General features: G+C 42.2%; 1 protein-coding gene across 2 annotated transcripts in view; it reads right to left on the bottom strand.

Annotated features, from left to right (window-relative positions):
- The window catches only part of MGAT4A (alpha-1,3-mannosyl-glycoprotein 4-beta-N-acetylglucosaminyltransferase A), a 118954-nt gene extending 103785 nt beyond the window's left edge, over positions 1-15169 (bottom strand). Inside the window, exons 1-2 of one of the 2 annotated variants that reach the window (XM_061155950.1) lie at positions 15099-15169; positions 10244-10564 (exon numbers count right to left, since the gene is read on the bottom strand). In XM_061155950.1, the coding sequence (XP_061011933.1) occupies positions 10244-10337 (94 nt within the window). In that variant the 5' untranslated portion in view covers positions 10338-10564; positions 15099-15169. Of the gene's footprint in view, positions 1-10243; positions 10565-12077; positions 12201-15098 lie in introns of those variants that run through there. The other variant, XM_061155949.1, reaches the window with a different exon arrangement.
- Between the last annotated feature and the right edge of the window lie 616 nt (positions 15170-15785).

The raw sequence follows: 15785 nt of genomic DNA, 5'->3' as shown, positions 1-15785 counted from the left end.
AAGCCACCTCAAAGAGCTCCCAATGGCCACCTCTGGACAATCTAACGATAAAATAATTAACAGCTGTTAAGGATTATAACCCATAGGACAAAATACATACTCATGAGTTCACACCCATACAATAATAAATAAACAAATGAGAGAGAATAAACATCTCTTCCTTTCAGTCAAGTTTCAGTTAGTAAACACAGAAGGAGTGATGGAAACAGAAAATCATATTTGGCAGAGGGCACGGCAGTAACTGTCGCAGACAAAAATCATCAATACTTGTTCAAACCTGTGAGCAAACGTATGCTGAGAAGCAGGACATCTGCTTAGTTTTAAAGATGCTTTCACAAAACACTTACTAATTACAAAGGAAAAAACAGTAACTTTACAGGGGAGAGGCTTGGCAGACTTTGCTTTAACCAAGTGAGCAGGGTTAACATAACCAGTGATAAGACCTGTCAGCTTCAGGCACCTCCTGATATGAGGCACTAAGAAGAACACAGCGTCATTTCTCTGGTATTCTCACCAAAAACGCATTACCTTGGTCTAATCGTGAGGAATAATCAGACGAACTCCAATTAGGGAACGTTCTACAAGGTAACTGACCAACTCACTTCAAAAATGCTGAGAACAAAATAAGGAAATTTTCCATGGAGGAGGAGGCTTCTAGGAAGATAACAACTAAATGCAGTGTGGGGTCCTACTCTGAATCTCAGAACAGAAGAAGGACATTAACGGGAAAAAGCTGGTGAAGTCAAAATGAGGTTTGTAAATTAGTTAACAGTCTTGTATCAAAGTGAATTTTTTGGCTTAGAAAATTGCACTCTGTGTTTATGTAAACTGTTCATATTAGAGGGCATAAGGGAACTCTACATACTACTGTGCACATTTTTGGAAAATCTAAATTTCAGAATAAGAAAGTTTAAAAAACACATTATTCTTTAGCTTATTAATTTATTTATATATATTTTTAGCTGTCTCCCCTCTCCTCCCAGTCCATGGGTTCACAAAGAGTTGGAAACAACTGAACAACAACCTCTCCTCCCTTACACTACAGCAGGATTATTTCTGATATACTCACTAAAGTAACCCAAACTTCTAACCATGCCTGATACACAGAAAGCACTCAAGAAGCACAATTACACAGTTTGGGTGAGCCGGAACCATGAAAGGGCTTCCCTGATAGCTCAGATGGTAAAGAATCTGCCTGCAATGCAGGAGACCCAGGTTCGATTCCTGGGTTGGGAAGATCCCTTGGAGAAGGAGATGGCAACCCACTCCAGTATTCTTTTTTCTTTTTTTTTTAATTTATTTATTTGACTGCAAAGGGTCTTGGTTGCAGTATGTGAGATCTAGCTTCCTGACCAGAAGTCAAACCCCAAACCTCTGCATTGAACATAGAGTCTTAGCCACTGGACCACCAGGGAAGTCCCCCACTCCAGTATTCTTGCCTGGACAATTCCATGGACAGGGGAGCCTGGAGGGCCTACAGTCCATGGGGTGGCAAGGAGGTGGACACAACCGAGAGACTAACACACAACACACACAGAACCATGAAAGCATACTCCAAATCCCAGATTTTCCATTAATTTTCTTTATATTCTATTTGAAAGAAGATTTCTACTTGAAAGAAGCTACCAGGTGTCCCTGGTAGCTCAGCTGGTAAAGAATCTGCCTGCAATGCAGGAGACTCAGCTTTGATTCCTGGGCTGGGAAGATCCCCTGGAGAAGCGAACAGCTACCCACTCCAGTATTCTGGCCTGGAGAATTCCATGGACTGTATAATCCATGGGGTCGCAAAGGGTCAGACACAACTGAGCAACTTTCACTTTGCTTTTATTCCATAAAGAAAAACTTAAAAAATCTACAAGCTCTGGTTCACTGTTTTGTGTCCAATGAGAATCATAATTTTAAATAAAATGATATAAAAATACAGAGACCAGATACAGCAAACAAGATATGACTTCTGACCTTCTCAGGCTCCAAGGCTCCACCTTCAGTGCGGTGTGCTGAGAACAATGGGGTCCCCACTGACCTTCCTCCAGCTAGTGAGGCAGACCCAAGGCTGCCAGCCCCTTCTCCTTAACTAGGGCTCAGCTCGTAAGGTGGGGGTGCCACCCAGACAGAAGTCTGTCTTTTGTTCCCACCCCACCTCCAGAGCCCTGGCTCCAGGAGGAAAAGTGGGCCCTAAAACAAATAGTTCCTAATTTTTCCCAAGGAAATCAGCTTCATTTGCAGCAGAGCACAGAGCCCTCTGAAAGACAAGGGGTTGGGGTGAAGGGAGTGGAGAGAATCGTGGATTTAATGAAGAGGCGGCCTGTGCTGTGGGCATCTGTGGCTAATCGGCTAAAGAGAACCAAGAAAAGTGACAGCTAGGAGCCTTCCTGTGGTCAGAACAAATATGGAACACTGAACTCAGGAAGTTTCTCCAAGGGAGTCACAAATGGATCAGCTGGTAGCAGAGTGTATGTTCCAGTGCCCTGTTATAAACAATTAGCCAGTAATTAGTGTAGTGGTCACCGAGGAGTCATATCAGGATGACTGTGGGTGCACCTAAATCATGCACCCCCATCCCCAAGGGAGCACCAACAGAGACTTAACCTTGAGGGGGTGAGAAGAAGGACAGATTTCACTAAAATAATCCAGCCAGTCATTAAACAAATAGACAAATATTAATAAACAAGCCCTGAGGTGAGGAGGAAGTACCCAGTGTTACTAAAATATATTACCTAAAAAATGTGCAGTGTCAAAAAATTATGATGTGCAAAAATATAGGAAAGTAGGACCCATACACCAGAAAAACAGCAGGCTGCAAAAACTGCCTGTGAGCGTAACTAGATATAGGATTCCACATAAATACCTCAAAGCAGTCATTATAATTATACTCAGATCTAAAAAAAAAAAAAGCTCCACTAAAGAAATAAAGGAAGGTATGACAATGTTACATCAAATAAAGAATATTAAGAAACAGCAATTTTAAAAAAGAACCAAATGAAAATTCTGGAGTTGAAAAGGCGAATGTCAGAAAGGAAAAAGTCACCGGAGGGCTTCAACAGATTGGAACCAGCAAAAGAACGAACCAGCAAACCTGAAGACAGATCAATAGACACTATATGAGATGAAGAAAGAGGGGAAAAAAAGAACAGAGCCTCAGAGAAACACTGATACCATTAAACATATCATCCTAAATGGAATGGAAATACCAAAAGGAGGTGAAAGGTTGAAAAAAATTCAAAGAAATAAATGACTGAAAAAACAATAACCTACACATCTAGGAGGCAAGACCCGTAAACAGATACATCGTGGTAAAAAGGATGACAGTCAAAGAATCCTGAAAGCATCAAGAGAAAAATGATTTATCACTTACAAGGGGGACCCCAATAAGATTAATAGCTGACCTCTCAGCAAAAATAACAGAGGCTAGAGGCAGTGGATAACACAAAGTACTAAAAAACAAACACATACACACAAATAAAAAACCTTGTCAACAAAGATCCCCACATCCAGGAGAGCTATTTTTTTAGAAAATGAAAATAAAATTCACACATTACAAGATAAACAAAAATTGACAAGAATTCATTGCTAGCAGACTTGCCTCATGAGAAATACTAAGGGAATTCCACCAGGTTGAAAACAACTGATACGAGTGATTCAAATCCACACAAACAGCATCAGCAATTATACAATTGCTGATGCGCATTTTCTCCTTGCCCTCAACTGATTTATAAACTTCATAAAATGATATGCATATAATGCATTGTTGAATCTGTAACACATGGGAATGTAATAAAGTTGCTAAAAACAGCACAAAAAAAGGTAGACAGGGGGTAAAAAAAAGCTGCTATGTGCTAAGGAAAGAATAACAGGTGGTGTAATGATTAATAATTGTAACAATGTATTGCTGGGTTTATAACATTAACAGATGTAATGTGTGTAACAACAGTGTCACAAAACAAAGGAGAAAAGGAATAGAGCTAAATAGGAGTAACTTTCTATATATTACTAGAATTAACTAGTATAAACTCGAATTTGAATACAATAAGCTGAAAGGTACACGGTGAACTCTGGAATAATCACTAAAAATACTCAAAAAATAGTGGAAAATGTCACTAACAAAATGAAAATGCTACATTAGAAAATATTCAATCAATGCGAAAAAAAAGTAAAGCGGGAATACAGAAACAAAAAAGACATGAGACATATGAAAACTAAAGAGTAAGATGGCATCTATAAATCAAACTGCATCAGTATCATATAAATGTAGATGAATAATAGTCCAGTCAAAAGGTAGACACTATTAGGCTGGATTTTTAAAAAAGCATGATCCAATTACATGTTATTTACAGCAGACACAACAAATATTATGGGGCAACTGGACAGTCACATGCAAAAGAATGGAATGGGTCCTTTACTTTACCCCACATACAGAAATTAACTTAAAATTGATTAAAGACCGAATGTAAGAGCAAAACATGCAGTCCATGGGGTCGCAAAGGGTCGGACACGACTGAGCAACTGAACTGAACTGAAGAGCGAAACAAAACATAGGAAAATTTTCATGATCTTAGATTTGGCAGTAGATTCTTAAACACGATGCCAAAAGGACAAGCAACAACAACAAAAAATAGACTGGACTTCATAAAAATTTAAAACTTTGGCACTTCACAGAACACCATCAAGAATATGAAAAGATGACCCACAGAATGATAGAAAATATTTGCAAATCACATTCCTCACAAGGAGCTTGTATCTAGAAAGAACTTTTTCTTTTTTCCCTTTTTAAATACTGAAATACAGCTGATGTACAATATGTTAGTTTCAGGTGTACGACATAGGGATCTGACAATCAAATACATTATGAAATAATCATGACAAGTCTATGACATTACCATACAAAATCAGTACAGTATTATTGACTATTTTCCTTATGCTATGTTACATTCCTATGACTTAACTGTAAGCCTGTATCATTGTTGAGTATGATGTTAGCTGTATGTCATACACAGCCTTTATTATACTGAGGTATGTTCCCTCTATGCCCACTCTGTTGAGAGTTTTTATCATAAATGGATATTGAACTTTATCAAAATATTTTTCTGTATATGTTGAGATGATCACATGACTTTTATCCTTAATGTTTCTAATGGGGTGTATCATGTTGCTTGATTGGTGAATATTAAACCATCTTTGCACCCCTGGGATAAACCCCACTTGATTGTGATGTATGAAACTTTATGTATTGCTGATTCAGTTTGCTAATAATTTGTTGAGGATTTTTACATCTATGTTCATACAGGATATTGGCCTATAATTTTTTGTGCATGATATTTTTGCCTGGTCTGGGTACCAGGGTAGTGCTGGCCTCATAGACTAAATTTGAAAGTGCTCCTTCCTCTTCAACTTTTTGGAATACTTTGAGAAGTATTCAAATGTTTCTTTAAATGTTTGATAGAACTCACTTGTGAAGCTATCTGGTCCTGGACATTTGTTCTTTGGGAGTTTTTTTTTTTTCTCTTTAATTACTGATTTAACTTCATTAAGGTAATCAGTTTGCTCATATTTTCTATTTCTTACTGATTCAATCTTGGAAGAATCTATGTTTCTAGGAATTCATCCATTATTTCTAGGTGGTGCAATTTGCTAACATACAAATTTTCATAGTAATCTCTTACATTTTGTATTTCTGTAGTATCAGTTGTAACTTCTCTTTCATTTTTTATTTTATTTGGGCCTTCTTTTATTCTTGAGGAGTCCAGCTAAAGGTTTATTGATTTTGTTTATCTTTTCAAAGGACCAGATCTTAGTTTCTTTCATTCATCTCTGCTGCTGCTTTTTTCATCTCTATTTCATTTACTCCCACTCTGATCTTTATTATTTCCTTACTTGTACTAACTTGGGGCTTTGTTATTCTTTTTCTCATTCCTTTATGTGTAAGGTTAGAGTGTTTGAGATTGTTACTGTTTCCCAAGGTAAGCCTGTATTGCTACACACTTCCCTCTTAGAAATGTCTTCTCTGTGTCCCATAAATCTTGGAATGCTGTGTTTCCATCTTCATTTGTCTCAAGGTATATTTTTATTTCCTCTTCGATATCTTCAATGATCCACTGATTGTTTACTAGCATATTGTTTAGACTCCACATATTTTTTTTTCCAGTAGTTGATTCCTAGCCTCATACTGCAGTGGTCAGAAAAGGTGCTAGATATGATTTAAATATTTTTAACACTTCTGAGACTTGCTTTGTGGCCTAGCATGTGATCTATCCTGGAGAATATTGATTACACGCACACTTGAGAAGAATGAGTATTCTGCTCTTTTGGAGTTGAAAGTCCTATATATATTTAATCTATCTGACCTGATGTGCCATTTAATGCCAAAGTTTCCTTATTGTCTGGATGATCTATCCACACTGATTTAAGTGGGATGTTAAAGTTCCCTACTCACTATATTGTTAATTACTCCCTTTATGTCTATTAATAACTGCTTTATGTATTTAGGTGTTCCTATGTTGGGCACCCCATGGACAGAGGAGTCTGGCAGGCTACAGTCCATAGGGTCATAGAGAGTTGGATGTGACTGAAATGACTTAGCATACTTTTTTTTTTTTAATTCCACCCCCTCATTTTACATTTTTTATCTCATCTTTTATATATTTTTACTTTGTCCACTCCCTAATTATTGTGTGTATATATTTTTATTGATAGTTTTATGATTTTACTAGCTTTGTCTTTTAATTAGGTATATAGGTGGTTGATCCACTACCCTTACTGTATTTTTGCCTTAGAATAAAGAATTCTTAAAGTTTAAATTTTTTTTTGAATTTTTAAATATGCAGAGACCCTGAATAGACTTTTTTTTTCTGAAGAAGATATACAAATGGCTAATAAGTACATAAAAAGATGCTATACATTATTAGAAATGCAAATAAAAACCATAATGATATACTACTTCGCTACCACTAGGACAAGTAGACTCCAAAAGCCAGGAAACATGTATCATCAAGAATGTAAAGAAATGGTAACCCTCATATCCTGTTGGAGGAAATGCACAATGGCCCAGCTTCTTTGGGAAAAAAATCTGGCAGCTCCTCAAGTGATTAAATATAGAGTTACCACACGACCCAGCAATTCTACTTCTAGATAAAGAGAAATGAAAATACATGTCCACACAGAAACACATACATGAATGTTAGGTATCCCTAAGGACAGGGGTCTAAGATGTCCAGTTTCTGGATTGTGCCTGACCAAAACAGGAAATTCATTAGCAGAACCAACCCCCCCCAATACACACACACACGAGTAAGACATGCAATTACTCTCATCCCACTCTCACACCTGCTTACAACTTTCCCACTGTGCTTTCCACATACTTGGAATTCTGTCTCATTTTTTTATGTGAGAATCCAGTATACCCTGCAGAAACTCGTACCCTGGCCTGAACTCCAGCTTTCCTAGTGGAGTTACTGATACCTTCCCCAAATTATGCCAATCCCATGGACCAGCTCATTTATTCTTTCAAGTGGTCAGTGAAGACCTAGGATAAATATGATAGGGACCACACTGGGATTACCAGCTAAACCCTTGGACACTCCTGGAACCCAATCTGCCAACCACAATGAATATAATTCCAAAGCACAAATATGCCACACTCTCTCAGAGCTTCATGAAAGTAAAGGCAGCTCCCTCTACCTGCCATGCCCACTCTCCCCTAATCTGCCTGGTCTCTGCTCTTCTGGGCAGCAGACAAACAGCTAAGAGCATCATCTCTGGAGCCAGCTTGACCGAGTTTAAACTTCACTCTTCCACTTAATGTATGACCTTGCCAAGTTTCTTACACTCAGCCTTGGTTTCCTCATCTATAGCAAGTGAGTAATCATACTTCCTAGGGTTGTTATGAGGATTAAATGAGACTATGTTATTGTCTCATAAGATATAATATGCACTCTGCTGCTGCTTCTATCTCCGTCTATCGGATGGTATCACATTTTTTTACTTGCACCTTCCCCCACTGGTCCCTGAGATTTCCAAGCTGTGTAGTTTCTTCTTCCCCATCATATTCATAGCACATAATATAGAGATAGGCACAAGGTGGGTGCGGGAAAAGGCAGTGATGCATGCAGGAAAAATGAAAACTCTGAGTCCAGCAACATCCAGCAATTACGGAAACCACGCTCTCAATATAAAAAGCAGAGCATGTGGCTTATGAGTATACAAGAACTAAACATCTGAAATGAGGCCGGCTCTGGAAAATCCAGGCTGACTGCCAGAACCATCTAGAAAGAATCCAAATGCTCAGCAGTTAGAGTGGTTACATAAACGATGTCATTAAAGCACAGGGGATTTTACAAGCACGACAGGAGACCTCTGCTGATACCTGGAAGAGTTCAGACGAAACACCACGGAGAAAAACATGCACAGGAGGATTACAGAACCGCTCAGAGTGATAACCAAAGAAAAGAGACGTTTTGTGTGTTTCTAATACCACATTCTGGTCTCTAATACCACATTCTTCCACATTCTGGTGACAGAATCTGTATATTCTTTTTAATTAATATTGATTCTAAAGGCAACCTAACACACACAAAAATAATGCTTATTAATGGCTTTACATAAGAAATAAGATAGACAGAATGGAGATTCCAAAAGTGTTAACACTTTAAATAAGACACAGTTAAAAGGGTCAAGTTTCTGGTACTATAACTTTCTGGGTAGATAAGTTTCCTGATAAGAAAAAACTTCATTTACTCTTATGATTAACTCTCTTATTTTCTAAGTCATCTTTATTTAAAGCCAGTCATCTGTTCTGCTCTCGTCAGGGCCAAGCAATAGTTTGATTAACTACTGTAAGTTCTTCCTAAGTAAGTCTTCTCCTTTTGGTATGATTAAAAAATGAAATCTAAAATGTATATATTTGTCTATGAAGAAGAAAGATCTTCAGTAAGTGTTTCATTCATTTTCCCCCCCAAAGAATGCCTTCCAAAATTAGACCCCAACTCAGAGAAAAAGAAAAACAATACTAAACTTGCTCAAAGCATAGAGTACATTTGCCCGCTTATATCAGTTTATTTCATGAATACATACACACCGACACAGATATATACATATCTACACACACACCAGAGAAAAAGTAATAAGGAATAAAGTTACCTTCATGCAAGTCAATAATGCCAACAATAGCACCTTTTGATAACCAGGTGATAACTACTACTCTACCCTGACTCAAATGTCCATTCTTCTTGCCATTAATATTTCCTAGACTAATATGAGGAAAAGAGATATGTAAAAAGAAGAGGTAGGAGACTTCCCTGGCGGTCCAGTAGTTAGGAATTCACCTGCCAATGCAGGGGACACAGGCTTGCTCTCCGGTCTGGGAAGATCCCATATGTGGTTGCACAACTAAGCCTGTGAACCTACCTGCAGCCCGTCCTCTGCAACAAGCCACTGCAAGAGAAGGTCATGCGCTGCATCTAGAGTAGCCCCTGCTCACTGCAACCAGAGAAAGCCCACAGACTGCAATCTATGTGGCTGCAACTAGGGCAGCCATATGCAAACAAATTATTTATTTAAAAGTCTATAAATAATAAAAATAGGGGTAGGAATTTACTGTAAACATTTTCCAAGAAAAGCAAAGAAATGCATTATCCTTCAATACAGTTCCAATCTCTAAACAGATAACCTTCCTTAAAAACACAGTTCAATAGTCTCAACAGAATTAATTTTTAAAATTTCAGATCGGAATTTCTCCTCACCCACTTCAAAAATACTTTTGCCTAAAGAGCAACCTATCAACACATACGATTTAAATCATTAACTACACAGCACCAAATCATTAGAATAATCAGCATATAAATTTCATGAAGCCACTGTGTCCTTCTAAGTGTTTCATACAACATCCGGTACTAGGAAGCTTATTAAACATTGATGATGTTTAATAATAAAAAATAAAACGCCAAAATGAAAGTCTTCATTACTGAACTTGGCTGTCATTTATAACACAAACCGCTGATGAGCATGTTTCTACAAGAGCAATTACAAGAAATCAAGAAACAAAGCAAACCCCATTCAAATGAGAAATTTTGTCTCCTCTGTCCAAGAAAACTGTTTCATTTCGGTGTCAGAAAGAAACTGGCAGGCCGCCAGCAGAGAGCATGAAACACGCAGACTGTAGGGGCATTTAACTCAGAGCGTTTATGCACCGTTGACAAAGCAAAAAACCAACCTCATTCCACGAACGTTTTTCTGGAGACGTTTTCCTTACCTTTCCCATTTTGCCATGTCGTATACCAAGATAAAGTGAGGAACGAGGTGATAAATGCTAAAACAGTGGCTACAGTTCCATTTCGGAGCCTCATCTCATTTCACCATCACACTGGTTCATATGTTTACGATGATGACCAAGACCGTTTCTTTTTATCCTGAAGTCAAGCAAACCCAGTACTCCTGGCTCAGGGCCAGTTGAAACAATCAATAGGAGAGGTTCATTTCAGATGCTCAGCAGAACTAATCTGGCAGCCACACCATCCACAATTACTATTCAGGACTGTCTGCACCGTCTTCATAGGTGGATGCTTCTTTCTCCCTATTCAAGGGGAAAAGAGAAAGAAAAACTTGCTCAAGGATGCACAATACTGGTTTCTTCATTTATCAGTCACTGTTACAAACAGATTCTTGGCTGGGCTACACTGTATCTGTAGATTACCCCCCACATCCAAATGACTCATGTGATAGCCTAGAGTGATGTGGTTCCTCTCCTCCAGGGAAAAAAAGCTTTCAACTCTACTCCCTGCTCGTTGGTTCTGCTGTGTCTGTGGAAAGAGAGTCATGGTTACTCATGTAAAGGCAGGCGAGGTGGGGCCCATGAGAACTCTAAAGATCACACAATGGTTCCTAAGTAACAATCTTCACTCTCTACTATCCTCCTATTGCACAATGATAGTTAATGGTTCAAAATTTTTAAAGAAAACAGACTACAACTTACAAGGGTCAAAAGCCCTGGGTCCTAGATCCAGCCCCACCATTACTTGCATGACTTCAGGCATGTCAATTTTCTCAGCTTTGTGGTTTCATCCAGGAACTGAGAAAGCTAACTGTCTCAGCTCCTCCTGTTCTCATAAATAATAAAAAGGTTACAGTGATGACCGCTACTGATCATCATCATAAGATAAATGTCATTTTTCCAACAATTAACCTGCTCCCCAGGTGTAAACTGGGATTATTTTGGCATTTTGAAAACATGGCAATCCAACCAGGATACCACAGGACCCAGGATTAACCACTGAGCATTGCTTTAACTCAGGAAATCTGGAGATCACCTCCATCTAGCAGAGCTGTTCAGAAAATGGAAAGAGGTGGTCTAGTGGTCGAGAATCTGGGTCACGGGTTGGATCCCTGGTCTGGGAGGATCCACGTTCCGCAAAGCAACTGAGTCAATGCACCACAACTGCTGAGGCCATGCGCTCCAACTACTGAAGCCTGCGAGCCCTGGAGCCCAAACTCCCCACAACAGAAGCCACCACAATGAGAAGCCCGCACACCACAACTAGAGAGAGCAGCCCCCACTGGCCACAACTAGAGAAACCCCACTCGAAGCAAGAGAAACCCAGCACAACCAAAAATGATAAACCTTTTAAAAAGGAAATAAAATGAAATCATGTCCCTGGAAGTACTTAAGCATAGTCACCTAGTACAATTCTAGGTTCTCAATAAATGTTAACTGTATTAATAAAAACAAATCAAACAAAACCAAAAACCTGCAGCCAGTCACTGGTTTAGGCCTCTCTGCACAGAAACAATTTCATTCCCTCGGGGCACGTCAGGCCAGACAAGATGTGCGTTGATTCCTGGTGGCCCCAGGGGACCACGAGATGCACTTGGCAATCCACTCAGTGTCACTCCAGTAGGATGAGTTAATGCAACTCCAAAAAGGCCTGGGAAGCCCGAAGAACAATTCTCTCTGACTAAAGCAGCCATCTGTAGGCAATTCAGAAATGACCATCTCAGCTGGTTTGTAAAACTGACCGTTGCTAGAAACCTCCACTGGTGAGAAAAGATCATCTGGATTAATAATGATGATGACAGACACTACAACTCACTGAGCATTTCCTCAGGTGCTCGGAATCTTCACAAGCTCCCTTGAGGCAGGCACTGCTAGCCCTACTTTACACATAATGAAATGAACCCAGAGAAGGAACCCTAATTTGCATGACTCCAAAGTCCAAGTTCTCATCTCCCACCCTCTGCCTCTCTGCACCGCAGTCCTCTGAAAGAAAAGAAGCTCCAGGGGTAGTACTCTAAGCCTCAGGTTACACTGGAGAATCTTCCCAAGGTGTTACCTTTACCCAACAGTTTAAAGTGTGAATTAAAAAAAAAAAGACTCTACAACGAATATGGATCTATTATGGAATAAACTGCAAAATTCACAGGAAACTTCAAAGTTTCAACTTAAAACCTGAATGAATTTCTCACTTCCTGTACCCTGGGCTGGGCCCTCCTCTCCCTGACTCACACCCAAGCAGCCTGTGAACCCTCCTTGACCAGCAGCTCTGCGTTATTGACATAATACTCTAGAGGCACTGAACTTTTCTACTTCCTTGCTTCCCCTTACTCTCTGCAATCAAGAATTTCCAAAGATACTCTCACGTTCATTATGACTATTTTCTAAAACCAAAGTTATTCACCTAACATATCCATGTCAACAGTCTTCACGGTGAAATCCCAGAGTTTCAACTCAATTCCATAAGTGTCTAATATGCTGTCTTATTAACATATCAATAAGCACTCAAGGGACTTCCCCGGTGGCCCAGTAGCTGACTCTGTGATCCCAATGCAGGGGCCGGGGTTTGATCCCTGGTCAGGGAACAAGATCCCACATGCTGTAACTAAGACTCAGCACACCCAGATAAAATTTTTTTAAGCACTTGATAATGATTCTGATTATAAAAAAAAAAAGAAGGGCTAACTCAGTGAATTATGTAACTTGGAATTTTAATTTTTTCATGGCATTATATGAAGATGCATATAACTTTCTGTTGCTATAGCCCCACCTGAGCCCCACTTTACTTCAAAAAAGATACTGTCCTGATAAGAGATCCAGAAGTATACAGATTATTAGAATAAACATTCAATCAGTAATCACTGGGAAGGGGAAGTGAAGAAGTAGAAAATGAAGGATTTTTGAAGCACAGTTTTATTAAATACTTATTTGTATGAAAGTCAGTATAAACGGGTAGACAGACAAGTAAAAGTGAATGAACTCCATAATGAAAGTAGATTATAGATACAGTATTGGTAACATGAAAAACATAAGGAATACTAAATATTGGATCCAGGAAGTTATTCATCTCTGGTTTGAAGAAAGTGTTTATAATTAACTCTACTAACAAATAGGGCCTGAAATTCGGCACGAGAAATACGAGGGCATTTTACTCAGAATATTGTCATACATTTTTAATCAGGGTTTCCACACTAATGAAGTTTAGTTGCACCATAAAAGAGCAAAACCAGTGATCCCTACGTTCTCAAACCAGGAGAGGTAGTTTAGACAGCCAAGAGCCCTGTGGGTTGACTGACTACCTAAGGCAGGAGAAGTGACCCATATTTGTTGTCAGCGTCCACACTCACAGAAATTTCAATCTAACACCTTGACGCTCTCTGAGACTATCACTTAACACATCGGAATCCTTAACAACAAAAAGGCAGTGGCTAAAGTTACTGGTCATCTTCTTCATCCTGACAAAGATGTTTGGAACTTTCAACTCCAGATCTCAGACTGGAAAAAGCCTGCTTTATTAACCGTCTTTTAAGGGCTGCAGTCGTATGTTATTATTAGATACCTAACCTTTGATTTTAAAGTGTTCTCCGAAATAGTATGTTCCATGGCTAAAAATGCTTGACATATTTCACTGCCATTCCAGACAGAACAGGGGTGCCTGAAGGAAAGGCACCCTTATGAATACCATGATGTAAGCCCTGTAACTTGATTCATCGCGGTTTTGTTAAAATCCATTGGTTTTATATTTATAATAGGATTTCTATTTTTCCTTAATACAGCTTACATAACTTCATCATCCTGTGCGTTTTCAGATGTACACGGTCCGAGCTAAAGAAACCTTTGTTAGGATAACCTGTTAATGACAGTGTTGTTGTTTTTTAACATTCAGAAAAAGAAAGATAAACCATTAAAAGCATATTATTCACTTCTAAATTTAGCGTCTAAATTCAAAGGAATGACGTTGCCGTTTTCTTTGGCCAGAAGTCGTCCGGCAGCAAAAGCACAAAAGCAAAATATACGGAGCGCGCTGAAAACAGACACTGCGCCTGCTTCTATTTCGCAATCCGGACTGAAAGCAATGAACGGGCTCCAGAGAAACACTCGCTGCGAGAAATAAAAAGCGGGCGCGCGAGTGGTCTGCCTGCCAGCTCATAAAACACGCCTTCCCGCTGCCACCTGGTGCTACCCTCGGGGGGGATCACCTGGCCCCGACCCGAGGATCCCACTCGCAGCCTCCTCGACAGCGGGGACCTGAGGCCTGGGGATGGGGGTGCGCTTACACATAGGACCCGCAGGTCTTGACTTTGTAGGAAAATTCGCCAGAACGGTGCACGCCTCGGGAGCAACCCCGGCCCGCCTCGCCCCCGCCCCACCTGCCCCGCGGCCCCGGGACGCCGCCGATTCCGGGACGGGCGTGAGCCATGGGGCAGTCCCGCAAGCAACTCTGCCTCACCCCCCAAACCCCCACTTTCCTTCACTTTGCCCCAAAGTCGGCGAACCCCGCCGCGCCACGGAGCGCCGAGAGCGCACCAGGCGCCCAGCCGGCCACCGAGAGAGCGCGCGGCACCGAGGGGCTGCGGCGGCGGCGGAGCGGGGCTGACGGCGCGCCCAGGGAGGCCCGGCCCGCGCCCGCCCCCGAGGCCCAGCCTGCCCGCGCCCCGAGACGGCCCCGCATAGCCAGAGGCGCACGAGCTCCGGGCCCGGCCGCGGCGCCCGCGGCTCCGTTACCAGCAGGTGGATCTCCCGCGACCCGGCGCCGCCCCTCCATCCCGCGCCCTCCGCGCAGCCGCCCTGCGCCACCCCCCCCGAAGCTGCCCGCACGCCGCCGCCGCGAACCCCTCACCCGCCGCCGGCGCTGCCAGTCCTGCCGCGGCCGCCGACGAGCCGCCACCGAGCAGCCGCCGGGCGCCCCCGCCTCCCCGCGCGGCTCCGCCCCGCCGCCGGAGCGCCGCGGCCCCCGCGCCCGGCCCCGCCCGGGACCCCGCCAGCCATTGGCCGCCTGTGCCGTCCCCCGGGCGCCCCCGCGCGGCCCAGCCGCCGGCCGGAGGCCCGCCCGGTTGTCATTTAGGGGCGCCGCCTCGCAGCCTGTACCGTTCTCGTGAGATCTCCCCGCTTCACTCACTGTCACCGCCGGGTCTGGACCAGCGTCTGGGTCTCCGGCCCGGGCTCTGAGCGCTCGGCGGCGCCGGGCCGCCACATCTGGCTTTAATCCTCTCGGGCGTGTGCGCGGAGGCCGCTCAAGCTGCCAACAAAAGACCCTGGGGAGCCCCCGGCCTCCGCCTGGCGTGCGACCCGACCACCCGGGCTGCCGCGGCCTGAGCGCCTTCCCCCAACTGCGGTCCCCAACCCGCTGTACCCGCCTGGGCAGCATTCCCGGTGGCCGGTCCCGGGCCAGCTCCCGCCCTAATCCAGCAAGCTTCCGAGGCTCCGCGGGTCCAGGCGCCTCACCCACTGTCTCTGGCCCTCGCGACATCCCCACTAATGGGCATCGTTATCCTCAGTTTACCGACGAAGAGACCAGGACTAGCTT

This window comes from Dama dama, chromosome 11 (assembly GCF_033118175.1).
Source record: "Dama dama isolate Ldn47 chromosome 11, ASM3311817v1, whole genome shotgun sequence".
NCBI lineage: Eukaryota > Metazoa > Chordata > Mammalia > Artiodactyla > Cervidae > Dama > Dama dama.
This window is presented reverse-complemented; position numbering and strand designations above follow the sequence as displayed.